Consider the following 27,240-nt stretch of genomic DNA (forward strand, 5'->3'; position numbering starts at 1 on the left):
ATACTAGCAGCGAATATTTTAGCAGCTGAATGCCACATCATCAGTCTTGCACTGACTTGTTTGGTATGCACAAAAGGAAATATTTTGCTTTTGGAGAACAAGAAAAATAGGTTTATTTGCGTTATGCTTATTAATTTGTGCAGTTATTCAGCTTCTGGTAAGTTAATGTTCAAAAAAATATTAATTTTTATTAAAATGTTCTATTATTTTCTATTATTTTATGTTAACAATTATTCATTTATTTCAGCCCTTTGTATTCAGCACGTCTCTATTGAAAAAAACCTACGTTTCTATGAAAATTGAAGCTTTTGTTTTTTGCAGTCCATATAAACTTAAACCTTGTTTATTTGGCCTGTGTTAGCCTTTGAGTTTGACGTGCTTGTCCTAGAGTGTGAAGGACCCTATGCAGAACTACATTACAGTGGTATCTATTTATATAAAAATCCTGGGTGTAATGTCACAACTGAGGCTCGACCAACCGGAAGGAAGTCAGTCTTGCAGGGGTTGTCTTGGCCACAGCTGTGCCCTCCCCGAGCTGTTTCCCAGAGCTGTTTCCGGCAAGGGCGAGGTTTGAGGCAGGTACCGGCCCTCGGAGCGTGGACCCACTAAGTCCTGGGTCCTCTTAGCAACAGCTGCGCCCTCTCCGAGCTGTTTCCAATAAGGGCGGGGTTTGAGGCAGGAACCGGCCCTCGGAGCGTAGACCCACTGAGTCCTGGGTCACTTTGCCAAGGGCTGTGCCCTCCCCAAGCTGTTTCCCGCAAGGCCTGAGGAAGAACCCACACTTGGAGCGCCAGGAGCGCCCAGCAGCAGTCAGTCCTGGGTTGCTGAGGAGGAGGCCACGGCATGGTAGAACTCTGAGTCTGGCCCAATAGGGGGCGTGGTTGGCCTTCAAACCAGACCCTGACAGTAGGGAGGAGGGAGCCCCATTCCTCACAGAATCCGCTGTTGGATAGCTTGCTGTCAGTGGCCTGCCAGCCAGGAACCCCATTCACCTGCACCCCGAACCCTGACAGGAGGGAGGAGGAAGCCCCATTCCTTACGGAATCGACAGGTGGCTAGCTTGCTGTCAGGGGCCTGTCAGCTAGGAATCCTATTCATCTGCATATCTGTATAAAGTTTTAATACATTATATTAGAGGTTGTGGTGGTACTGTTTTACCCACAGCATCTACAGGAATTGCTGCAAATTTACTTCTCGGTGGAAGAACCTTTCATTCCCAATATAAATGACCAATTCCATTAAATGAAACTTTAATTTCTAGACTTGATATAAACAGTGAAGTTGCTAAAACTATTAAAAAGGCCCAACTTCTCATTATTGATGAATGCACCATGGCATCCAGTCATGCTATAAACGCCATAGACAGATTACTAAGAGAAATTTGAATGTTGTATTTGGTGGGAAAGTTCTCCTTCTTGGAGGAGATTTTCGACAATGTCTCAGTATTGTACTGCATGCTATGTGATCGGTCATAGTACAAACGAGTTTAAAGTACTGCAATGTTTGGGGATGTTTCAGAAAGTTGTCTCTTACAACAAATAAGATCAGAGGATTCTGCTTATAGTGGATGGTTAGTAAAACTTGGAGATGGCAAACTTGATAGCAGTTTTCATTTAGGAATGGATATTATTGAAATCCCCTGTGAAATGATTTGTAGTGGATCTATTATTGAAGCTACCTTTGGAAATACTGTATCTATAGATAATATTAAAAATATATCTAAACGTGCAACTCTTTGTCCAAAAAATGAGCATGTTCAAAAATTAAATGAAAAAATTTTGGATATACTCGATGGAGATTTTCACACATATTTGAGTGATGATTTCACTGATTCAACAGATGATGCTGAAAAGGAAAATTTTCCCATCGAATTTCTTAATAGTATTACTCCTTTGGGAATGCCGTGTCAAATTAAAATTGAAAGTGGGTGCAATCATCATGCTATTGAGAAATCTTAATAGTAAATGGGGTCTTTGTAATGGTACCAGATTTATTATCAAAAGATTAGGACCTAACATTATCGAAGCTGAAGTATTAACAGGATCTGCAGAGGGAGAGGTTCTGATTCCAAGAATTTGTCCCCATCTGACACTGGTCTCCCATTTAAATTGATTCAATGAGAGTTTCCCGTGATGCCAGCATTTGTGATGACTATTAATAAATCACAAGGACAAACTCTAGACAGAGTAGGAATATTCCTACCTAAACCCGCTTTCGCACATGGTCAGTTATATGTTGCTTTCTCTCAAGTTTGAAGAGCATGTGACGTTAAAGTTCTAAATACTTCATCACAAGGGAAATTAGTCAAGCACTCTGAAAGTGTTTTTAGTCTTAATGTGGTATACAGGGAGATATTAGAATAAGTTTAATCACTTTATCAGTCCTTGTTTGCATCACTGTTATTTTTATATCATGTTTTTGTTGTTTTTATATCATGTTTTTGTTGTTTTCATATGTTTTTGTTGTTTTTATATCATGCCTCTGTTGTTATATCCTTTTGTTACTGTTTATTTATTAATAAATTTATATATTATTTTCATATACATTTTACTAATTTTTCATCTTTCACACTTCTATTATAGAGGAAGGGCAAATAGCAATATTAAAATATTTCTGCTAATTAATTCCCTTTTAATGTGCACGAATTTCATGCACCGGGCTACTAGTATAAAATAAAGTTCAAGTTATAGGCAACAAATGACCTTGATCTTTATGTACAAGCTTGATTTAAATATATATCATATACCTAGCAATGTGCTAGGACTTAAACTAAGAAAAGGCTAGATTATTGAAAGTTATGGGTGCCAGGGCAGAGTGGGGGCTTGATCAAATAGTTATTTAAAAGAACATTTTGGCCCTAACTGGTATGGCTCAGTGGATAGAGTGTCAGACTGTGGACTGAAGGGTCCCGGGTTCGATTCTGGCCAAGGGCATGTACCTTGGTTGCGGGCACATCCCCAGTAGGGGGTGTGCAGGAGGCAGCTGATCGATGTTTCTCTCTTGTTGATGTTTCTAACTCTCCCTCCTCTCTGTAAAAAATCAATAAAATATATTTTTTTTAAAAAGAACATTTTGGAGAGGAAATATCATGATAAAAGCAGTAATTCAGCTAACAGCACATAGGAATGGGGAAAAGAATAGATGAAGAATGACAGATATGAATGCTATTATTAATAATGAATCTTATTATTTAGGCACTATCCCTTTTAAATGAATCAAATGTCCATATTTATTAAACAGATTAAAAGTTCTTTAAGGGGTTCTTTAAATAGTGATCTTTGTTAGGCATCTGAAGCACCAAAGTATAATTTGCACAAAACTTTCTTAGAAACATACTCACGAAATAAGATACATTTGTAGTTAAGTATTAATGATATCTTATATTCATGTTAGCAATTAAACACTTCAGTAACAATTTTTTTTTACCTTCCAATTCCAGGTAATGTATCAGGAAACCATGACAATTCCAGTTCCTGTCTCTTCTGTCTAATTAATGCACTGATTTCATTGACTTCTATAAATTCTGTACTAAAAGATAAATTTTACACCTTCATCAGAATTCTAAAAATTTTAAGTTTGGAGTAACAATTGGGTTCATGATATATATGCAGTTGTTTTCATACCTAGCATTATAAATCACATTTATAAGGATAAGAACATTTTTCTATTTAAACACTTTAAAAATGAACTAATTCCTAAAAGTTAGTAAAATATTTATATTACAAAACAAAATTATGTTTATCTGATTCATAAAAATAATGCTTGAATTTCTATTTAAGTGACAGAATTTTTAAAAAGTCAATTCAGACTAATATCCTCGTTATAGAGAGAAAAAACCCTAACACTATTTCTATCCCATGAACCAAAGCTACAGCAAGCAGTTCCAGCAGAAATTGTAGGCGCAATAATTTCCACCTGAAACTAAGCAGAGGACAAAAGAAGAAAATCAAAGAAGGTACAGTTACTATAACAAAACATAACGAAAAAAAGGGTATAGTTCAGCTTTTCAAAGACTACTTAGACGTAAGTGCTTTCTTGTAATTCAAGCTCGTAAATTGAATTCTACAATCATAATCTGTCTTGTTAGTTCAACCAATTCTATGCGATTTTAAAAGTCCAACTTAGTTTTCAAATTCCACCTATCACTATGGATTCAAAGAAGGATGTACTCTGAAAGGGCTCTGCTTACTGCTAGCCTACTTTTTTCTATCCACAAAACGCCTGTGTAGAATAATTTATTATTAATAAAAACAAAGCTCACTAGCATAGGCAAGTCATTGCATAATAGAGAATGTCACAAAATGATAGGTTTTCTCTTTGCTAAAACTAGTTTATTTTCCAAAAGGAACAAAAGCAAAAATCAAGGTGGGCTTTCATAATGTTTGCTGAGCCTAAGTTTAAATTTTTACCAAAATTTAATTATAACTAAAACATCAAGTAGAAAAAAGCATAAATTAAAAGTAGAAAATACTAACCAGTAAGCTCTACAGGTAAAAGAAGTGTCTCCAGTGTGACTAGTAGAAGAAAACATATTGAAGGAAGAATTTCTGAAGGACTGACTTGTACACTGATTTGATCTTCGAAGCTATAAAAGTAAAAACAGGTTAGTGAAACAGCAAACAAAAAACCTCCATAATATAGATAGTAGGTAAAAGTTGTATTGAAGACTTTTATATACCGGAGGCACTAGCGTCATGTACTAAAAACCATAAAGTTATCTAAGAAAATGATTTTTCAACACACCTTCTTTATCTTCATTGTTGCATTTTTCTTTCCTCTCATTTCACTGTATTTAGTTTTTCCTGTACAAAGACACAAAAAGGCTTGGTTACCTTGTCTTAATGTTTATTTTAAAAGGTTGTAAAACCAGTACTGATACTGACACATTGACAAAAGGAAGTTAAAATGTGTAGAAAAGTTGCATTTAAAATTATAGTACTGGCCTGGCTGGCGTGGTTCAGTGGTTGAACGTCAACCTATGAATCAGGAGGTCATGGTTCCATTCCTGGTCAGGACATATGCCCAGGTTGCAGGCTCAATCCTTGGTGTGGGGCGTGCAGGAGGCAGCTGATCATTTGTTCTCTCTCATCATTGATGTTTTTATCGCTTTCTCCCTCTCCCTTCCTCTGTGAAATCAATAAAAATATATTTAAAAAAATAAAATAAGTCCTAGCAGGTTTTCTCAGTGGATAGAGCATTAGCCCATGGAGTAATGGGTCCCAGGTTCGATTCCAGTCAAGGGTATGTGCCTTAGTTGCAGGCTTTATCCCTGGCCCTGGTCCAGGAGTGTTCAGGAGGCAACCAATTAATGTGTCTCTCTCACATCAATGTTTCTCTCTCTGTCTTTCCCACTCCCTTCCACTTTCTTCAAAAATCAATAGAAAAATATCCTCGATAATGATTAACAAACACACACACACACAAAACAAAAAATAGTTGCATTTACATAAATTTTCCAAATGCTAATTTTATCTTATCTTGTTAAGCCACAAATATATGAAAAATGTTAAGAGACCACAATAGAGAAAACTGGTAAAGCATGTAATACTGCTATCTTAGTGCATGAGCATTAGAATTCTAGTCAACATTTTCTGGCACCCTATGAAAATTTAAACCACCCTGTAACAAAAAATAAAAAATAAATAAATTAATTAAAAATATATTTATTTATTTATTTGTTTATTTGTTTATTTATTTATTTATTTATTTATTTATTTATTTCTGGCACCCTATGAAAATTTAAACCACACTGTAACAACAACAACAAATATATATGTGTGTGTGTATATATATATATATATATATATAGAGAGAGAGAGAGAGAGAGAGAGAGAGAGAGAGAGAGAGAGAGATATGAAGGACTGGAACGACCAGAATGACCAGTCCCTATGACGCACACTGCAGCCGACTAACTGTCACTATGACGGGCACTGCGGCCGACTAACCAGCCCGATAGGGGACGGGGCCGGCCGGCCAACCTCCCGCAACCCCTCTCTCCAGCCGGCCCACCCGTGCATGAATTTGTGCACTAGGCCTCTAACATATATATATAATTTCGAATTACTTAACACATTGTAGACCAGTAGTTTTATTGCTAGCTTTACCCAGTGGCCAGATAAGTTTCTATTGAACGAGTACAAAAAATGTTTTTACATAAATGTTAAAGTCACGCTTTAAAATTAAATCCCCATTGCATTTTGAAATTATTTATTACATGTTCTTACAAGCTAATATCTTTTTAAAGTATACTTTGTAAAACACTGTGTAATATGAAGTGAGAATTCTCGTTATCTGTTCGCAATGTGTTAATATCAATAATGCTCTTCATATATATCCTTTTTCAGCTATGACCTAAAAAACAGGTCCTGTTAGCTCACCTCAAGTAAGAGCTGACTGAGGGAACTAGGTCCATCAGCCCTTGTCAATCATAAATTACCATTTAACCACTGGCACCATCTTCAAATAAGTATTCTCTTTCCTCCTCAAACTTTATAATTAGAATTAGGAAAAATAGAAGTGTTGAGTCAGACAGCTTTCTGTTATAGAAATGTTTCTGGCTACACTGCCTATGACTTATTTTTTGGCATTACCTGTCCCATCTGGAAATTTATTTCTATGGATACACTAGAGATCTGGTGTACGAAATTCGTGCACGGGACCTCAGCCCGGCCTGCACCCTCTCACAATCCAGGACCCCTCCAGGGATGTCCACTGGGATCGGGCCTACAGCGGCAGTCGGACATGCCTCTCGCAACCCAGGACTGCTGGCTCCTAACCACTCACCTACCTGCCTGCCTGCCTCATCGCCCCTAACCACTCGCCTGCCTGCCTCATCGCCCCTAACAGCTCACCTGCCTGCCTGATCGCCCCTAACCACCTCTGCCTCGGCCCCCGCTGCCGCAGCTTCGTCCACAAGGATGTCCAGAATGACGTTCAGAAGGTCATTCGGCTGTCTGGTCTAATTAGCATATTACGCTTTTATTATTATAGATACTTCCGGGTTAAGAACAATAAAGGATAGCTTCTGCTAACTACAAAAACTGTTAGCACTTTTATAGGTTACTGCTCTTAGTTTTTCTTTACCATTGAGTCTACATTATTAGTCATCTATACCTATCAATACACTTGTGTGCAATAAACTATTGCTGGTACTGTCATTGCTTTCTCCTCAAAACTCTGGAAAAAGTAAGGGAGGTTAAAAATTTAGTTGAAGAATGAAAGTGACATTTCCTTAACAAATTTGCCAAAAGGTATGCTAACCTTTTCTAGTAAGGGGAAAAGAGCAGGCAACACCATCTTCATTAAATGGAAAAACTAAACAATTTATATAACTTTCCTAGAGTCATAGATTTAATGGAAAAACCAGTATAAAACTCAAAGGGCCAACTTCCAATAAGATTATCCAGTAGGCCTGCTAAGTTTTAACTAATGTTCTACTAATAATTTCTAATCCAGATAAAAGAAGTTCACAATGTCATATGTTCTATTCATTAGTTTATGTGTAATATAAATAACTTCAGGTAGAAAAGGAAGTCACACATAAATGTTCAAAGATAGCCCCTTTCTGCTTCAAAAAAACTTTTAAGAAATTAAAAAAGCTAAAATTGGTCTAGTGGGTTTGGCTCAGTGGATATAGAGCATCGGCCTGTGGACTGAAGGGGTCCTGGATTCGATTCTGGTCAAGGGCACATGCCTGGGTTGCAGGCTCGATTCCCAATAGGGGGTGTGCAGGAAGCAGCTGATCAATGATCCTTTCTAATCATTGATTTTTCTATCTATCTCTCCTTCTCCCTGCCTCTCTGAAATCAATAAAAATATATTTTTTAAAAAAAGCTAAAACTGAGTTCTTCTAAAATCTAGCCAAGCGATCCTAGATAAAGAGACATCATTTTCTCAAAATGTTCTTTTATAAAAAGAAATTTAAATTATCCTTAATACACCATGATTCCTGTTCAGTGTAACATGAGTAAATAAAGATGATTTTTCTGCTTATTAGTTCATTTGCCCTAAACTTTGAGACCATTATAAATAACATTTACAGGTTCTCTCAGTCTTCTGGTAAGGTCATTTGTTAATAATATGTAAGAAATCTCATAAGAAATGTGAAAACTAAAGGTTAAAATTCTATGGTTTATGAACTTTATAAACATTAGCCTAAAAAAAAATAAAAGACTGATATTGATCACATTCTGAAAGATAAGCCAAAATAATCAAGGTTAGTTGGTCTATTAAGTAGGGAGCAGACACTATGTTATCAAAGTGATAATTTTATATTAAGAATTATTTTTTAAATCAAAAGTGCATCCAAACAAAGCCATAAGAATAAGGCAATAATTTGAAACAAATTCTGGACATCAGATCACTTAATCTATAAATGTTTCAGTATATAAGTCTAAAAGATAAGTGCTCTTTGAGGGAGAAAATCCTTAATACCATTATTCCAAGTAAAAAAATTTTTTTAACTTTAATAATTCCTTAATATCAAATACCCAATGTTCGATTTTCTCCAATTGTCCATAAAGTTTTATTTTTTATAACATGTCAGAATATGGATCCAAATAAGATCCATACACTCTGACTGGCTGAATGTTTGTCTCTTAATCTACAGGTTCTGCTCCATCCTTTACTAAAAACTCCTTGGAATTTTTTGACTAAAGAAACCAGGTCATTTGTCTGTGATCTAAATTTTGCTGATTGCATCCCCTTGTCACTTAACATACATCTCTGACTCTGTACATCTTGTAAATTAGTAGTTAGATTTCTTAATAAGATGCAGGTTTGTTTGTTTTGGCTTTCAGGTTTTCTTGGTCACACTATTGCATATTTGCTGTTATTTACTTCCATAAAGAAATATTTTTTTAAAAAAATTTCCCTGTTACTCCTCACCGAGGATATTTTTCCAGTAATTTTTTTAGAGAGTGAAAGGGAGGGGGAGAGAAAGAAAGAGAAAAATCTATGTGAGACACATCAATTGGTTGCCTCCCACACACGCCCTGACCAGGGCTGAGAATCGAGCCTGCAACTGAGATACATGTCCTTAATCGGAATCGAACCCGGGACCCTTCAGTCCACAGGCTGATGCTCTATCCACTGAGCCAAACTGGCTAGGGCAAGGAGTATTTTTAATGTATTGTTGTCTCACCTTTTGTGATGCTAACAGCCACTGCTGATCACTTCCTAGATCCATTAATTCATTAATGTACAAAATGCTAATATTCAAATTCTATACTTTTATCTTCAATTATTTGCTGAAATACTTCTAAAAATATTTAACTTTCTTTTACTACCTGTTCAATTATTCTGATGTGTAGTTTACTTAGGAAAGGCAAGATAGATGTTTGAATCTTTTCTTTTATAAATGTGCCAGTTTAACAATGAGTTAATTCTTAGCATCCTCCAAAATAGACCCATTAGTTTTTATGTTTATTTAAATCTGAGTAATTTCATTAAACATAATACCTAAATACAAACTATTTCATTAAGTATATAATGTATTTCAATGCAGGGGAAAAAATTGGCCAAGTTAGATGTATTAAACGCTCCAAGTAAAAAGCGACATCATAGAAAAATGAACCAAATGGATAATCAATAAGTATCCAGTACCCCACAAATGAATCCAAACTCGTTCAATTAAAACATTTCCACATAATTACCTTGATCACTTACATATAAAACTAAAATGAGTATTTCTGCCTATCCTAAACCACACAAATGACTTCAGACATCTTCACTTAAGCAGACACATTAGTTTACAGGCCTTGGACAATGTTAACTTTCTGGCATAAACTTTTTTTTTAAGAACTATAATTTAAAAATTGCTTTTCAGTATTAAATTAGCTTAGGATATTCACTAAAAACTTGTTTAGTATTCCATATTCTGAATAGTAAAACAAATTCTCAAATCCATATAAGTCATAGTGTCTTATAAATGGTCTTCACTACAGTGAAGCACTTGAGGTTAGATCTGCCTATGTCTCTCTCTCTAAAAATAAGTCCAGGCAAGAGATATATACTTAAAGAAAATTATAGTAGACTTAAAACTAAGATAAACACAGTGAGAGCAGGCCAAATTATCTAGAGAAATCTATCACATTTAATCTTTCTCAGCAGTAAATTTTATATCAGATCCTAGAGTTACCAAGCAAAGTCCATCCATTAAAAAAGGATGTTCATCTACAGCAATGACATAGAAAAACAAACAAGTTTGATATCTAAGGTTTGTTAACAAAAGAAAAATGCTCATCTAATCAGTAAATCCTTTTAATACAATTTCATTTTAATAGCAACTAATCAAAGGCAGAAAGAGCACTTATTAACCTATAAATATGAGATCTATAGACATAAGAGATCATATTAATTCAAATCATAAATATAATAATAACAACCAAACTCGGTATTCATAATGTAAAACAATGAAGTTGATAACTTTTAAGAATAATAAATTCATTAATTCTTTATATCTTTAAAGAAAAATTCATTGTAACCTAGCCTGGAAATTAAATGTTCACCTCCTCGCTTACAAACAGTTAATAGTAAGTTGTTCTTTAGAATAGAATACACAGCCTGAGCTCCAAGGAGGAATCACAGGGCACTATGGTATCATTCTTCGCAGACCCTGCCCCAAACCTTTCCTGTACTGGAGAACTATGTACTAGGTGAGATCGAAAGACAGGAATATTTAACTGCTCATGTAGATAAATATGTAAGAGGTGCTTTATTTCCAAAGTTTCAAATTAGAAGTGTGGCTAGAGACCAAACCACCACTTCCTCTGGGAACTGTGAAATAACTTCACTGTCACAAACTTCCCTTGCTACAGCTTACCATACTTTATCCCATCTCCCCTAAATTATTCTGCTTTTATAAGTGGAGTAAGACTGTAATGTAGGTTGCTAACCACCAAGTAATTGAAAATATCCTTCTTCTTTTCCTCTCCCCCTTTCTTTCTCCTGCTCCCTTCCTCCAAGATGAGCATAAAAAAACACACAAAATGGGTAGAGAACAGCATAAATAACTCCATGAAAGTAGTTTATATAGGATTTAACAATGTACAGAGCTCAGTAGAGTTCTGTGCATGACTGTTTTCCAAACCAAAATGTTACTAATAAGAACTCTGGCACAAGTACTAAAGTAAGAAACAAAAAAAGGTAGAAAACAAAAGAAAAAAGCCACTTACTATGCATCTTCAAGTCATAAAGCTTTGCACTTAATAGATCTTCTCCTATGTTTTTTCTGTAAACATCAAAAAAAGGTGAAATAATTAAGACAAAACTGTCATTTTGCTCATTTATTTTCAATTCCCTGCCCACCAAAATGAAATTTATTAGGCAGAGTTTTATATTCTAGCAAAGAAAGTATAACTAGTTGCCCCTCCCCATCCCAGTGACTGACAATGGAGATTTACTACCAAGAAACAAAATATCATTGCAATCTCTTTCTCTAGAACTGGCAGAAATAATCAGAAAGAAAGGGTGTCTGTCGGGGTTTTACTGCTTTAGAAAGGAGAAACAACACTGGACACTGTTGAAGTGGTGAAGAGACTAGGAATGGGTAGTAAACCTCAGACTGAATGGGAGGAATGCTAAAAAATTTCCAAAAGGCTCTAAAAAATGTACTGTAAATATCCAATAGCTGAGAGATTTTCCACCTTGGGAGAAATCATTAAGGGTCTGACTTGTTGGACAAAAGCAAATTATTATTTTATATATTATTTCCATACACCATCCCCCCACCATATATCCATGAGAAAAAGCAGTTAAGCATGTGGACTACCTCAGCTGAATTAGCCCCATTGTTCAACCTTGTTATAGGTCATATAGTGATGACCACTGCATTCTCAGCAATAGCTAAGAGAACTGGGGTAATTCAGAGAAAACACAAAAATATATATCCATGACGTTGTCACAGCCAGTGATAGCAGCTATAGTAAGAATGCAGGTAGCAAAGGTATTTCTTCATTATTCCTAGGAAAAGTGTGCTGCTACCTACTATGAAAACATATATACATAAATCAAAACTGACTCTAATAAAGTTAAAAGAAAATGTAAATAAAATCTACTCTAATGCAGCTAATGTGGGTTTATGGGTGGGTTCTTACAGTGGATGTTTCATGAATCCCTTAAAATCATACACAAAGTTTTGTCTGTAAGTAAGTTCTATGACATGTTTTTCTAGAAGAAGATGTCTGCAGTTTTCTTCAAATTCTCAAATTAGTCTGTAACTTCCTAAAAGTTAAGACCTAGAGAGCTATAATATAAATTAGTTGCATGATTTAATACATCTCAGGGACGACTATCAATTATTTTGGTAACAAAATAAAATAAATGTACTCTCTTAAGAAATTAGCATTCTGATGAAATGTGCTAATGAATTATAAATTTAATTATGACAGTATATTGACTTAAGAATATAACTTTTAGATAGCTCTAAATATATTTCAGATCAAAATGGGCTTAAATTTTAAATGTACCAGAAGAAGTTATTTTAAGTATTAAGCATAAATTAATTTCCAGTACATTACTAACACAATTTAGTTGAAAAAAAATATGATACCTATTAAACTGGAATACTAAGCACTGTATTTCTAGGCAATTATGTTTTACCAACAGCAATTAAAGAAACAAATACAAACGTTAAATTTTTTTAAAAACATAAACATGTTACATTAGGTAGCAAAAATACAAAGAAGCACAATGAGAAAAATAATAAGTAGTCTGAATTATAACTGTCTCATGAAATATGGTGAGTTATACCATTAGTAACTTTCTACCTTTTGTCCCTAAACACTAGAGCAGTGCTATTCAAAATGTGGTCTGTGCACCAATACTTCTCCATTATTGGTTGTGATATGTACAAAAATGAATAAGCATTCAGAAAATTTTACAGAAATTTTACACTGCTGTAACATTTTTATTTTATAAAAATATCAATCTAAATTCAGATTAGAAAAAAAAACTAAGAAAACCAATTCCTCAGAGATACAGCTGAGTCCGGCTGGTGTGTCTCAGTGCTTGAGCGTCAACTTATGAACCAGGAGGTCAAAATTCAATTCCTGGTCAGGGCACATGCCCGGGTTGCAAGCTTGATTTCTTGTAGAGGGCATGCAGGAGGCAGCCGATCGATGATTCTCTCTCATCATTGATGTTTCTATTTCTCTTTTCTCTCTCTCTTCCTCTCTGAAATCAATTTTAAAAAACATATTAATAAAAGATAGAGCTCAGATTATATTCTCAAATTTCAGCTGGTCATTCCTTAAATTACCAAGTACATGCTTTAAAAGAAGTAATTAAATATATTTAAACCCACATCATTAAAAAAATGTATTCATTTTTATTACTAGCTACCTTCTGATTCTACACATTGGATTCCACTTCTAAAGTTCATTACTAACCTCATACAGCTTTTAGAATTTTCATGACAGGAGAGCTGTTTCTTAAAAGAGCTTTCGTTTATCTTGTCTTTTGCTTCTCTCAACTGTCTTTTTACTTGAACCTATGAGAAAAGCAAAATCACCTATTTAGAGTGATAATCCAGTATCACAAATAATAACCTATTTTTCAATTCTCCCTTGAAAAAAAAAATTAAACAAAATTGTCTGAAACTCTAGCCCAAATACATATGCTTATTCATTCGAGCATGCTAAATTATAAACTTAGCATACATGCTAAGCTCTGGGGAAACAAATTAGGGGGAAATAAGGCATGTAAACAGATTAAGTGCTCATAATAGAGATAAAAAAACAGATCAGCAGATACATTGATTGAAAATTAACTCTAGAAAGACTTTAATGAATAGATGCTTTATGAGTTGGCCTTAGAGAATGAGTAAAATTTGTCTAAGGAATAAAATTAAGGAAAGAAGCCAATGCAGATGGGGAAGTTGATATAAAGTATAGGACCAGATTATAAAGAGCTTTGAATAATAAAACAATTCTATAGGAATCAGAGAATAAGTGAGGTTTTTAAAGCAAGTAAATGAGATGATCAAATAATTTTTTTTTTAGTATTAACTTTGGCAGTAATGTGAAGAATGAAGCAGATAAGGAGAAACTATAAAAGCCAGAAAACCAGAAGCTCTTACAATGCATAGTCTAGATTTATGCTGAGAAAATAGTCACTTGCCACATAAGGCTATTGAGCACTTGAAATGTGGCTGGTCTGAATTGAGATGCACTCTAAGTGTAAAATATACAGAGGAGTTCAAAGACTTAGGACAACAACAAAAAGGGAAAATCTCTCAATAACAATTCTTTAAAAATATTACATGTTGAAATAGATATGTTGGATTAAATACATATTATAAAAATTTGGTTTTTCCTACTCTTTTCACATCACTAATTAAAACTTCTAAATTACAGCCCTAACTGTTTTGGCTCAGTGGATAGAGCGTCGGCCTGTGGACTCAAGGGTCCCAGGTTCAATTTTGGTCAAGGGCATGTACCTTGGTTGCAGGCACATCCCCAGTAGGGGGTGTGCAGGAGGCAGCTGATCAATGTTTCTCTCTCACCGATGTTTCTAACTCTATCCCTCTCCCTTCCTCTCTGTAAAAAATCAATAAAAATATATTTCAAAAAAAACTTTTATATTACAGATTGGCTTGTATATTTCCATTGGCAGAACCAGTCTAGATGGCAGCATGAGAGCCTACTAAGAGTTAATAGCAGAGACATGAAGAAACAAATTTAAGAAGAAATTGAGCAAAAGGAATAGGAAAAGATGGATGGGCAGAGAGAAAAAAAAATGGAAAATTCCCTGATACTTTTTGGATTTGTTAATGTTGATTCCTTTGTATTATAGATGGAGATATCCAACAAGTGGTTGAAAATACAAGTCTGGTTCTAAGGAAAAATATCTAGGCTAGTGACAGAATTTGAGGAGTTATATAAATATAGATAGTACTAACAGCTACTGAAGTATTGAGAAGACTTAAGGGGAAGGTATACCTAGAGAATTGAAAGGAAGATCCTATGAGGAGTCCCAATGATTTAAGAAAAGGTAAGAAGAGCAGGGAGATGGCAAAGAAGATTGTAAAAGGACGGTAAAAGAAACAAACATACATACATACACACATTCTTACATATATACCCATAAGAGAAGTAAACCTAGAAGCCAAAGGAAATAAAAGTACTCAACAGCATTACATGCAGAAAGGATGGGATTGGCCAGTCAGAGATTACTCTGGCCCTTAGTGAGGACAGTTTTAGTAAAACAAAATGACAGAGGTGAACTGTCAATGGAACTGGGGAATTGAAAAAATGAAGTAAATGTAGATGTCTCATTCAAGTTCAGCTATAAAGGGAAAAGGATAATAATTGAAGATTCAAAAGAAGCAAAGGAAAATATTGAGAGTACAAGGATAATATCACATATAAGAAATACCTTTTTAAGTTTGACAAAATTAGATGAATAGTGCATCAAACTTTTAAGCCTCATTAAATAAAACAAATTCTTATTCCAAGAACAAAATTTCACATGAAGCAAAAGAACAAAATTTTACAAGAAAATATATTTGGAAACTAGCTCATGCTAATGAATCATCAGCAACATAACATATACTCTAGAAAAATGGAGAACGTCTTTCAGAGAAGTCATGCTTTAATTTTGATTATAATATTACACAATTATATCTTTTCTCCAAAATATATACTAATTTGCATAGACGTGCAGACTTACATAATTACAAGAAGCAAATTAATTTTTCATGTATCTTTTTATTTGAATTGCAGTCTTATTTGTATATTGAGACTCATCTGTTAAAAATGTAACAGCCTGGCCGGTGTGGCTCAGTGGTTGAGTGTTGACCCATGCACCAAAGGGTCGCGGGTTAGATTCCTGATCAGGGACACACAACTTGATCCCCAATAGAGGCACAAAGGAGGCAGCCAATAGATGTCTCGCTCTCACATCGGTGTTTCTCTCTCTCTCCCCCTTCCTCTCTAAAATCACTAAGAGATATTTAAATATATATACATATATATATATATCAAAACAAATTATAAATACCTACAATGAGAACATCTAATGCTTAAATAGTTGCACGTTGCTTCCATTCCCTTCCTACTCACACGGAGAGCAACAAAGCTATCACAGACTTATAATGCTACCTGGGAACAGTTTTTTTCACATCAATGACATCATATATGTATATATTGAGTGTTCCCATTTTTAGTTGTATATCCTTTGTGACTTCTTAGAGATACCGCAAGTAATCTCTTTCTTAAAGTCAAATACCATATGATTTCACTTATATGTGGAATCAAATTTTCAAAACAAATAAACAAAATAGAAACAGACTCATAGAGAACAAACTTTTAAAAAAGGATTGGGTAAAATAGGTGAAAGGATTGAGAAAATAAAAAATCACAGACATAGACAACAATATGGTGATTACCAGAGGGAATGGGTGGTGAGGCAGGTAGAAGAGAGTAAAGGGAGTGTAAATGATGACAAAAGGAGACTTCATTTTGGGTGGTGAACACACAATACAATATACAGATGATGTATTATAGAATTGCACACTTGAAACCTATAAAACTTATTAACCAATGTCATCCCAATAAAGTCAATAAAATTAAATAAATAAATTTTCTCTTAAAAACAGTCATGAAAAAAAAGGCTGAGAAAATGTTCCAGATTAAAAGATATGAGACATAACGTAACATATGATTACAGATTTTCTTTTGCTATAAGGGACATTCTTGGAACAAATGGTAACATCTGATTATAATTATAATTATATATATATATATATATATATATATATATATATATATATAAATTATTTTTAAAATCTCCTTCTTATACATTTTATTTAACTACTTACTGCCCATTTCTCTTTTCACCTTTTACTCATTAACTCAGGAATATGTTCCTATTTCTTTTATTTGTAAGCCAAAAATGTGAACACAAATCATAATCATGGTTTATAATAATTAACATCAATGAGGTATGTATGGTATGTGCATCTCAGAGATGTGATTAGGATTAAGCATTACAGTAAACTATACTTAATAAAAGAATGAACTAATTGGCCTATGCCAATCTTGAAACTGAAAAGTCCCTCTCAATCTCCACAAACGCCCCTTTCTCCAATTACTCATTTTTCTTCAAACACCAGAATTTAAGAACAAAGACATCATTTTATATTTACTTTTACTGGCTTACTCTTCTCAACATTGCTTTTTTTATGAAAACATACTTTTCAGGTATTTTGGACTTAAGTTTTTGTGAGGGTTGGCCTTTGAATCTAATAGTCCATTTCAAATATTTTTCAATTAAAAATGTATTCAGCCCAGTTGGTATGGCTCAGTGGTTGAGTAGCGACCTATGAACCAGAAGGTCACGGTTCAATTCCCAGTCAGGGCATATGCCTGGGTTGGGGGCTCTATCCCATGTGCAGGAGGCAGCCCATTGATAGTTTTTTCTCATTGATGTTTCTATCTCTCTCTCCCTCTCCCTTCCTCTCTGAAATAAAAAAAATAAAATAAAAATGTATTTAAAGCACTATATAATTAATCAGTAAATGTTTTTGAAATAAAGGTCCTCACACTAAAAATATATCCTCTTTAGCGGGCAAAGGAAAAAAAAGAGAATTTCTGAATTCTTGTAGAAAAGTCTGGGTTTGTTATGCTAAGGGGGAATGTTAATCACATATTAAAGCTAAAGTTCAACAAGTCACAAATTTATTCAAACTGGAACTCTTTTAAAACAAAATTGAATTAAGTTTGTATTTATACTGTTCATGTTGCAAAATAAAATCTAAGCCTTACCTTAACACAACCTTCCAATGAACTGATTTTAAACACTGCTTGAAAAGGTTTTCTGTCAATAGGACATGAAGCCTGTGTCTGAAAAATGATTAACAATTTATAACTTCAGAAATGTTTCTTTAGAATAAAAATTAATATATAACAAACACATTTGAACAGGAAACAGAAATTTTTCTTCTTTCAAAGGTGAAGATGAAATACTTTCTGCCAGTACCATGCCACGGAGTAATAAATACCTTAAATTTGTTGAATTCATTCAAATACTTATTGAGCATCTACTGTATGCTAGGTAAGTGGAATACAATGATGAAGAGAAATAAGATCTCTGTATACCTAGGAAGACCTGCTTGTCCAGTTGATAACTACTGGGCTGAAATCAACAGCTCTATGATCGAAAGTTCTTGGGCAACTCGAAATCAGCTGTAAAAGGAATGGCAGATACAGGTCCCTTACAGATTTTAGTATTCTATGACAATATTGTCTCTAAAAATGAATTATTCTGAATAGGTAGTTAAGCCAGCAATAAAAACTTTTTAAAAATATGAAGAAAATGGCCGAGGCCGGTTTGGCTCAGTGGATAGAGCGTCGGCCTGTGGACTAAGAGGTCCCAGGTTCGATTCCGGTCAGGGGCATGTACCTGGGTTTCGGGTACATCCCCAGTAGGAGATGTGCAGGAGGCAGCTGGTCGATGTTTCTCTCTCATCGATGTTTCTAGCTCTCTATCTCTCTCTCCCTTCCTCTCTGTAAAAAATCAATAAATTATATTAAAAAAATATATATAAGAAGAAAATGAAGGATTCCTCTACTCCGAGCAGCCACCTAGATGCTCTCTCCAGAAGTAGTTTCCTACATATCCTTTTGGAGATAACCAATGCATATACATACGTATGTATCTTTTTAATATAAAATATATCTAATTAATTCATATGCAGATTGAATTTTATTTTTCTTAATTATATACTTTAGATTAGTTCATATTACTATTTCAAAGCTGCCTCATTCTTAACAGCATAGTATGCCACAACAGTTTTAATTTTATATTTCCTTTTATGAGTTAGATTGAGCATATTTTCATATTTTTAAGAGCTATTCAAATTGCTTTTTAAAAAACTATTCATGCCTTTTGCTTAGCTTTTTTATTAGGTTGCTTGTCTTTTTCAAATGGAATTGCAGGCATTCTTTATAGAATAAGAAAAATTTTCCTTTAATCACTCTGATTCTAAGTCAACTTTATTTTGATGTAAATATATTTCCTATACCTTAAAAATTAATGTACATCAGCTATAATTAAGAGTTTCTTTGATAATATTATTAAATATTTGTATAGGAATGGGTTTATATTATCTAAACAATTTAAGATGGAGTTGTCTACTAGAGTAGAAGGGTAAAAACTCAGTAGTCTATTAAGAAAATACTAAAAGGTGATATTATAAATACCTATGATTTATTAATAACTTAAAAAATGCCCTAGCCGGTTTGGCTCAGTGGATAGAGCGTCGGCCTGCAGACAGAATGGCCACAGGTTCGATTCCGGTCAAGGGCACATGCTCAGGTTGTGGGCTCGATCCCCAGTAGGGAGCATGCAGGAGGAAGCCAGTCAATGACTCTCTCTCATCATTGATGTTTCTGTCTCTCTCTCCCTCTTCCTTCCTCTCTGAAATCAACAAATACATATATTTTTTAAAAAAACTTAAAAAATATTTCAAAAAGTAAAACAGGATTTCAACAATTTAATAAGACCACAGACAGTAATGGAATTTTGATAAATTATCTTATATTCCCCAGTGGAAAAAAATGTGATTTTTACCATTCTGAACTGCGGCACACATCAAGATATGCTTGTACAAGTACACATAGGCCAGACTTTGTGCAGCCCTTGATTATATAATACATTTTCACAAAGCTCGAGACTCACTTTGGGAGCAACCAAAATATAAATTGTGTTACTTTTATTACTCTGTTAAAATTAAGTAAGTAGGCCTTTATAAAATGCTTTACCACATTCTGAATTAGGAAATGTGACTTTACTATATTAAATTGGTTCAGACTGCTAGAAGTAAGCTCAGCTTACTTCTCAGTACTATGGGTTTAGGATGCTATTACTTTCCCTACAGAAAGCTTAACCTTATTACTATTAAAACAAAATTGAATTAAGTTTGTATTTATACTGTTCATGTTGCCTGGGTTGTGGGCTCTATCCCATGTGCAGGAGGCAGCCCTTCATCACTACAAGTGGCGACAAAGCTGTCCACATATTTTTAATAATGCACAACCAGTAGTAATTCTAGTTCAAAGAACTCAACATCATGAATGTGATTGTTGTTTACCACATTAGCATTTACTGTATGTAATTCTTAGTCTAGGTTATATTAGTACATTTATAATTCCAAAGAATATTTATAAGTAAAAACTTTTAAGTACTTCTTATTTTTACCAAAGTTTCAAACTATATTTTTATTTCTATTTTTAAGGTAAATTTTCATAAACATTTCTAAAAAGATAAAATAATAAATGAAAATATGTTCCCTTCAATGTTTATTAAAAAAATATTAAGACGTGTAAAGGCTCTGAATTTATATTCTATTTTCATAGCCTGTCCTTGGGTATTACCTTGAGCAAGTAACATAGTCTCTCTCTGTTTCTCAGTTACCTTATTAGTGAAATGGAGATACTAATAGAACTTATTCCTAAGGTGTTTATGGGGGGAAAAAGGAATTAATAATCTTAGAAGAGTGTGTGGCATATATTAAGTATTGTATAAAGCCCATCAACTAGCTTTATTGGACTAACAACAAAATAGCTTGGTCCATTAATAAACCACAATATGATATATATATACCATGGTGGGCAAAAGCAGGTTTACAGTTGTGAGTATGTTAAACAGAGTTAATAAAGTTATTGTGATAATCATACCTGCACATCTTTTTCCATATGAACAACTGTAAACCTTCTTTGTCCACCTGTGTACTTGTAAGAGACATGAGTCCTTAATAATTTTTTATTGGAATTTGCAAAGTTCATGACATAAAAATTAAACTTTATCATTTTATTATAGCTATTTCAATATGTAATACTAAGATCCAAAGAAAGCCACTCTGTGTTCAAAAAATGTATTCCATATCAGATGTATTCAATCTTTCAAAAACTCTGAAATTACACAATCCCATTTTCTTTATTAAATGTCCTCTGTTGACATCAGCTAAATGGCACTTTTTCCTTTACAGTGTTCAAACTGATAGTTTTAATCTGAGCCATTCCATTTTGATCTGTTCTAAATAATGAGGTTCTGAGTAAGATTTTGTTTTTATTCTTTTTTCCTTATTCACAATTGCCATGAATTTATCTATGGATTTCACTTGAAAGGTTCTACTGCTATCATGTAAAAAAAGAAAGAAAACAGAAGAAAAAGCAGTAGTTGGAAAAACATTGCTATCTATTATCACAATCTGCATATACTTACATTTCCTCAAAACAATCTAGTTAACACTAGAAAATAAGTTAATAGATTTTCTTTGGTTCAGGTTCAGTCAATCAGAAAAATTTCTTAAAACCAAGTTATCGTCTCCAAGTTAACAAAAGTAAATAGCTCAGAAAACAAGCTACCTAGAGTAGATAAAATATCTTTGCTATTGCTACTGAGAAATGATGGTATCCATTTCTGACCTTAGAACAGTTTAGCAAAGCATTTCAAAGGGGAAACAGAAAAGAAATTCAGTTATTTTGAGTTAATCTTCATAGCATACTTCAATAAATTAAAACAGATATTTAAAAATTAAGCAAATCTTCAATTTTTGTTAATGTATACTGTAAGAAAAATATAAGCTATTTCAACACAAAGTTCAAAGACACCATCATTACTAGATAGTAAAGCATAAAATTATATATATAATGTAATGATCAAATAGCTATAATAGAAAAGTTTTACAAATAGATTTTTTAAATTATTTGTACTGCCCTAATTTTAAGGCATTTCCAAAGATACTTCACCCTTAGATCCAGCAGATACCAATTTGGAAAATTCAAAGACATTTTAATCTGTTTCCAGAGTCTGTATCACTAAACTAATTTAATTTTTGGTTATATGGTTTTAAAAATTCACATTTAAAACTAATGTAGAATATTTTTAACTAACAGAATTGCCCTTTCTGCTTAAGATGATTTTAGTTTTGGAGAAAATTATCCCAAATTTTGTTTTACTTATAAACAACAAAAATAAATACCCCTTGATAATTCACCATCTTGATTCCTTATATACAACAAACATATTCTTCATTAATTATTCAGCTTTTAAATCAACATGGCTTTCATTTTAATAATTTTTAAAAGTATCTAATTTAATTAGTTTCATAATCAAAGCAGTCCAATATCATCATTCAACTTTGTGATACAGCTAGTAAATATAATAGAATTTGATCACTGCTTTACATTGTAATGTGTACTTAAAATACAGAGCTTATTTACATTTTACTGTGAATGCTCTGTATCAGTTAAGGAGGCAATTTTGATAGAAAAAAAAAATCTTCCTAATGATTTCAGTAAAACATACCCTAGTATTCTGAAGCGTTGTAAATTCCCAGCTCAGACAAACCCATATTTAAATGTAAGAACAGGAAACCTTCCTTATTTGGGAATTCAGGATTCTTGATTTCTAATATTTCTTGCTTCCTGCTGCTGCTCTATCCTCAATCACAAAGGCTGCCTACAGATAGCCCCTCCTAGAGAGAGAGAAGCAAGTGTTAAAGATAAGTGCTTAAAGACTAAAGCTCAGTATCTATGTTTAACATCAAGGTTTGTCTGTTCATGGGAATCTCTAGAACATCTATCTCTCCTACTAATAAATACAGTACATTATATAAAACTTAGTTCAAAATCAAATAAAGATGATTTAGAAATGCACACCATTACAGGTTGATGCTTATTTTAAAGTTTTTCACCAGGACCTATCCTTTCAAGTTGATGGTTCCAAGATACCTAGCCTGGACCTCCAAAGAAAGTGCTCACCTGTAGTCAGCCTACATGTTCCCTACCACACTTAAACAGTTCTGTCAAGACAGTCCTCATCATTCCACATTAGTGAAACTGTGGTTCTTTATAACAGCTTTCAGGAATGTATTCCTAAAGGACAATGGCTATCAGTGAAAATTAACACAAGAAAGCATTTTATCTAACTACTCAAAGAAAATCCTTTCAGGTTCTCAAAAATACATTACCACAGTTGGGTAGAATTACTTTTAATCTTAATTTCTTTTGACATTTAACAGTTAAGACTTTTTCTAATATAAAAACAAAATTCTGTAAACTACCTGTATAAATCATTTTACAAACTCTGATATTTAAAATTAGGCTATACAGAAATACACATTAATTTACCCAACTGGTGAAAATAGACTATTAAGTTAAAGTCTATTACATAGGTAATGAATGTTCACAATGTAAAAATTTTCTTTGTTCTACCAAAGGTTTTACCAGAGGATTAATCTACAAGGTGAAAACAATGGGGGATTTGTAAAAATTAGTCACATTTCAAGTTTTGGTGAAAACAGAACTAGCAACCTCTCTAACCCACTTTAAGCCCTAAATCACTTATTGATTGCACAACTTGTAATATTAAACGAAATAATGTATTTGATAATGTTTTATAAATGATAAAGGTCAGGACTAACAGTAGCACTCCACAGGTATGTTTAAATTATTATTTACAGAGCGCTACACAACAGAGAGGTTCAGGAATAAAGAAAAATATACATTTTAAGAAAAACTGATTTAAAAAATTCAGACAATAAAATTTTGCTGAATTTGTAATTGAAAAATAGTCTAATCACCAGAATGATGTGTAGATTTATATTTGCTGTATAAAGGAACATCTGTATATAAAATACATCACTAGTTAAGATATGTCAGTCATATTTTGATTTTTGGTATTTAATATTAATTCGAGAATATACTCCTCACCTGTCTGCATTGAATACTGTTGTTTGACATCTTCAAGAACGGTACATCACCATAGTAAGACTTTCTTCAATTCTAGTCTCATGAGAGAAAACATACTTTTCCCAACTGTCCAATTTTTATTTCATTAACCTTACTTTCTCAAACTGAAGCTGTCAGCATTTAACATGAAATGGAAGGCTGAGATAAATAAATTGAGGGAAGGTAATTTGCTTATAGTAAGAAAGTTAATGACATTTCAAAAATTACTTAAAAGGTAAGAAAATATTTTTTATTTCTTAAAAGAGAAAAGAACCTTGGTGGATATCAAGAATCTCGTAATCAATATATTATCACATGTCCCTTTAAATACAGTAAAAGCTCTTGAACACTTCAAGCATGAAATGTTTCCAAGTTCTCAAACTTTACCTTCTTAAGAGCCAAAATTTTAACCACTTCTTGGCAACCTGCCAAATCATAAACTCTATTTTCTTAACCAGTATGTGTGTGAAGGGGGTATCGTCTTATCTGTAGGGGTTCATAATTATAATCAGTTGTCACTACCACAGCCATGTGTCAGACTTCTCTAGCTTTCGCCTTTCTAATTATTGACAGTTAAGTGCCGCTTAACAATGGGGACACATTCTGAAAAGTGCAATTGCATCATTAGGAGACTGTACTGTTGTGAAAACCTACACTATGTGTTATAGCCTATTGCTCCTAGGCTGTAAGCCTGTACAGCATGTGACTATACAAAACAAGAGATTAAATCGAGCACAAGATAAAATCATGCACTCAAGAAACATGATATTCACAATATATATGATACTGCTGCCAGTTCAACACAGCATACTGCTTTATAGCAAACTTTTTTAATAGGTAGAAAGAGTACATTCTAAAATAACAATTAAAAGTATAGCACAGTAAATTATAACCCAGTAACATAGTTGTTTATCTTCTCAAGTATTATGTACATAATGGTATGTGCTATACTTTTATACGACTGGCAGACAGTGGGTTTGTTTACACCAGCATCACCCCAAATATGTGAGTAATGCATCGTCCTACAATGCTATGATGGCTATGACTTGAAGGCAAAAGGAACTTTTTAGCTCCATTATAATCTTACTAGAGGCCTGGTGCACAAAATTCATGCACGGGTAGGGTCCCTAGGCCTGGCCGGCGATCAGGGCCAGCCGGGGCCTTCCTTTCCTGGCTGCCGGCTGCTGGTTGGGGTCTTCCTTCCCTAGCTGCTGGCTGGGGCCTTCCTTCATTCCACGCCACCCCCTGGTGGTCAGCGCAGGTCAAGCAAGGAACCGAACTCCTGGTCTCCTGGTCGAACTCCCAAGGGGACACTTTGCATATTAGCCTTTAATAAATATAGATGGGACCACTGTCATATACACAGTCTATAGCTGACCAAAAAGTCATTATGTAGTGCATAACTAAACTTTAAAATGTGCTAAGTTAAACTTGTGTGCAAATTAAAAACTCTCAATATATTTAGACTGTGTTTTGGCTCACAGTATGGGTAAAATAAGTAACTTTCTGAGTGGCTAATAAACTTACGAGGTGTATTGGCTCTATACATATTTCATTAGTTTAAAGGCTATCTTTTATTTAGTTTCAGATTCTCAGCTCTAATACTGATGCTTTAACTAATATTTCAACTTTCCTTAATTACTTGTCAAATACTATGTCTTTGTTTACTTCAACATTCCATTTCTACAATTTTATAAACCAACAGGCTTACCTATTATAAATTCCTTGAAACTAAACATAGTTATAGAGAATATGCTTAACCTGGATTTGTTCTAGTGTCCTCAAGGGCAAGCAATTAAGCTATGGGCCATTTAGGCCACCACAGGTTCCATTATCCTGAATCTTTTTGCCCCAGGTAAGGTGGATTCTATGAAATACCTAAAGACTAAGTTAATCACTTTAAAGTCCTTACATGGCTTTTGTTTTAAATAACCAATGAACCCAAATTTTAGACCATGAAGAGATTGAAACTAACTTTGACTTTGGATATAGATACTTTAAGAGCATAAAAAAAGTTCAGGAATGTGTCCAAAACAAATATACTAGATTATTATATACCTTAACTTTACTTGTTCCTTACAGAGCACAACTTCTTCAATGCCTAAAATGTTAACGTGAAGATAAATAAATGAGTCCTTCTTTTTTGGTTCTTGATATCCATTCTGAATATTTCAGTAAACCTTTAGTACAAACTTTGAAATAGCTCAGCTGAATTTCTGAAAGACACATAAGACTAGGAAGATGATCCTGAATACATTTTGTACTGTTTTCTTACAATGTATATTTCCAACTGCTGTAAATCTCACTTTGATTTCTATTTTCCTATTAAACGTGAACATTAGCAAAATTTTAAACTATGGATCAATTTTTAAAAATTATTTTAATTTCAGGCTATCCCTTGAGGTATTTAGAAACAAATTAGCGTTCCGAATCCATGTCTTATATCAGACAAACATTGACACAGTGATTTAAATGAAAGAATATATAGGAAAGCCTTAGCATAAGGCCAGGCCAATTAGGAGACTCTGAATATAGACATTTATTTCCTAATCCTGAAATCCAAAGTAAACTGCATGCCTTCTCTTTAAAAACAGGAGGAGTTTTAGGAAAATGAGAAGAAAGAGCTTAATAACTAACAGTCATGAAAAAAACCCCACTAGTGCCCGGTAGGCGTGGCTCAATGGGTGAGCATCAACCTATGAACCTTTTAAAAGCAATTTGGCTTCAACAAAATGTTTATATCCAAAGGAATAACACAAAAGTAAGAAAATATTACATGCAAGAAAGGTTTTGATTGTAACACTATGTATGTTATCAAGTATCAGGAAGTCACAGTTTGGTCAGGGCACATGCACAAGTTGTGGGCTCGATCCCCAGTGTGGGGTGTACAGGAGGCAGCAGATCAATGATTCTCTCTCATCCCTGATGTTTCCATCTCTCTCCCTCTCCCTTCCTCTCTCTGAAATCAATAAAAATAAAATTTAAAAAAAGCAAACCCACTAGCAAATCTAAAATCTGATTCTATTTGTCAAAGCATATATATACTTTGAAACACATCTAATTTTTAACAGACCAATAAAAGATTCAAACTAAAAATTTAGTTCAAAGACCAAGTAATTTTGTTAACCAGTATTAATTTATTATATACAATGAATAATTTATTAGTAAATTGTGCTCTTCTTAATGCTCTATTTAATGGTTTATTTAACTGATTTGATGGCTGCTATCCCCATTAGGGATAACAAAATAATTCAGAATATTCTATTTATGCTCCACTTTCATGGTTAATTACTTTTATTTAAACAATACCATGACACCTCCATCCCACCCTCATCACAATTTATGGTAATACAGCAGATAAGTACTGTCTTTTAAAAGCAATTTGGCTTCAACAAAGTGTTTATATCCAAAGGAGTAACACAAAAGAAAATATTACATGCAAGAAAGGTTTTGATTGTAACACTATGTATGTTATCAAGTATTTTCAACTTTAAAATATTCAACA

At 33.7% G+C, this 27,240-nt stretch overlaps 1 protein-coding gene across 12 annotated transcripts in view; it reads right to left on the reverse strand.

Moving 5' to 3' along the window:
• The window catches only part of SCAF11 (SR-related CTD associated factor 11), a 44,084-nt gene that overhangs the window by 11,581 nt on the left and 5,263 nt on the right, over window positions 1–27,240 (reverse strand). For 6 of the 12 annotated variants that reach the window (XM_023756280.1, XM_023756278.1, XM_014458163.1 and 3 more), the window contains exons 3-8: window positions 17,766–17,843; window positions 13,389–13,489; window positions 11,175–11,230; window positions 4,744–4,802; window positions 4,476–4,585; window positions 3,427–3,528 (exon numbers count right to left, since the gene is read on the reverse strand). In XM_023756280.1, coding sequence (XP_023612048.1) covers window positions 3,427–3,528; window positions 4,476–4,585; window positions 4,744–4,802; window positions 11,175–11,230; window positions 13,389–13,489; window positions 17,766–17,843 — 506 coding nt within the window. Of the gene's footprint in view, window positions 1–3,426; window positions 3,529–4,475; window positions 4,586–4,743; window positions 4,803–4,943; window positions 4,975–11,174; window positions 11,231–13,388; window positions 13,490–17,765; window positions 17,844–20,678; window positions 20,802–21,225; window positions 21,396–23,717; window positions 23,763–27,240 lie in introns of those variants that run through there. The other 6 variants (XM_023756279.1, XM_023756281.1, XM_014458164.2 and 3 more) reach the window with 6 other exon arrangements.

Source organism: Myotis lucifugus, unplaced genomic scaffold (assembly GCF_000147115.1).
Source record: "Myotis lucifugus unplaced genomic scaffold, Myoluc2.0 scaffold_91, whole genome shotgun sequence".
Taxonomy (NCBI): Eukaryota; Metazoa; Chordata; class Mammalia; order Chiroptera; family Vespertilionidae; genus Myotis; species Myotis lucifugus.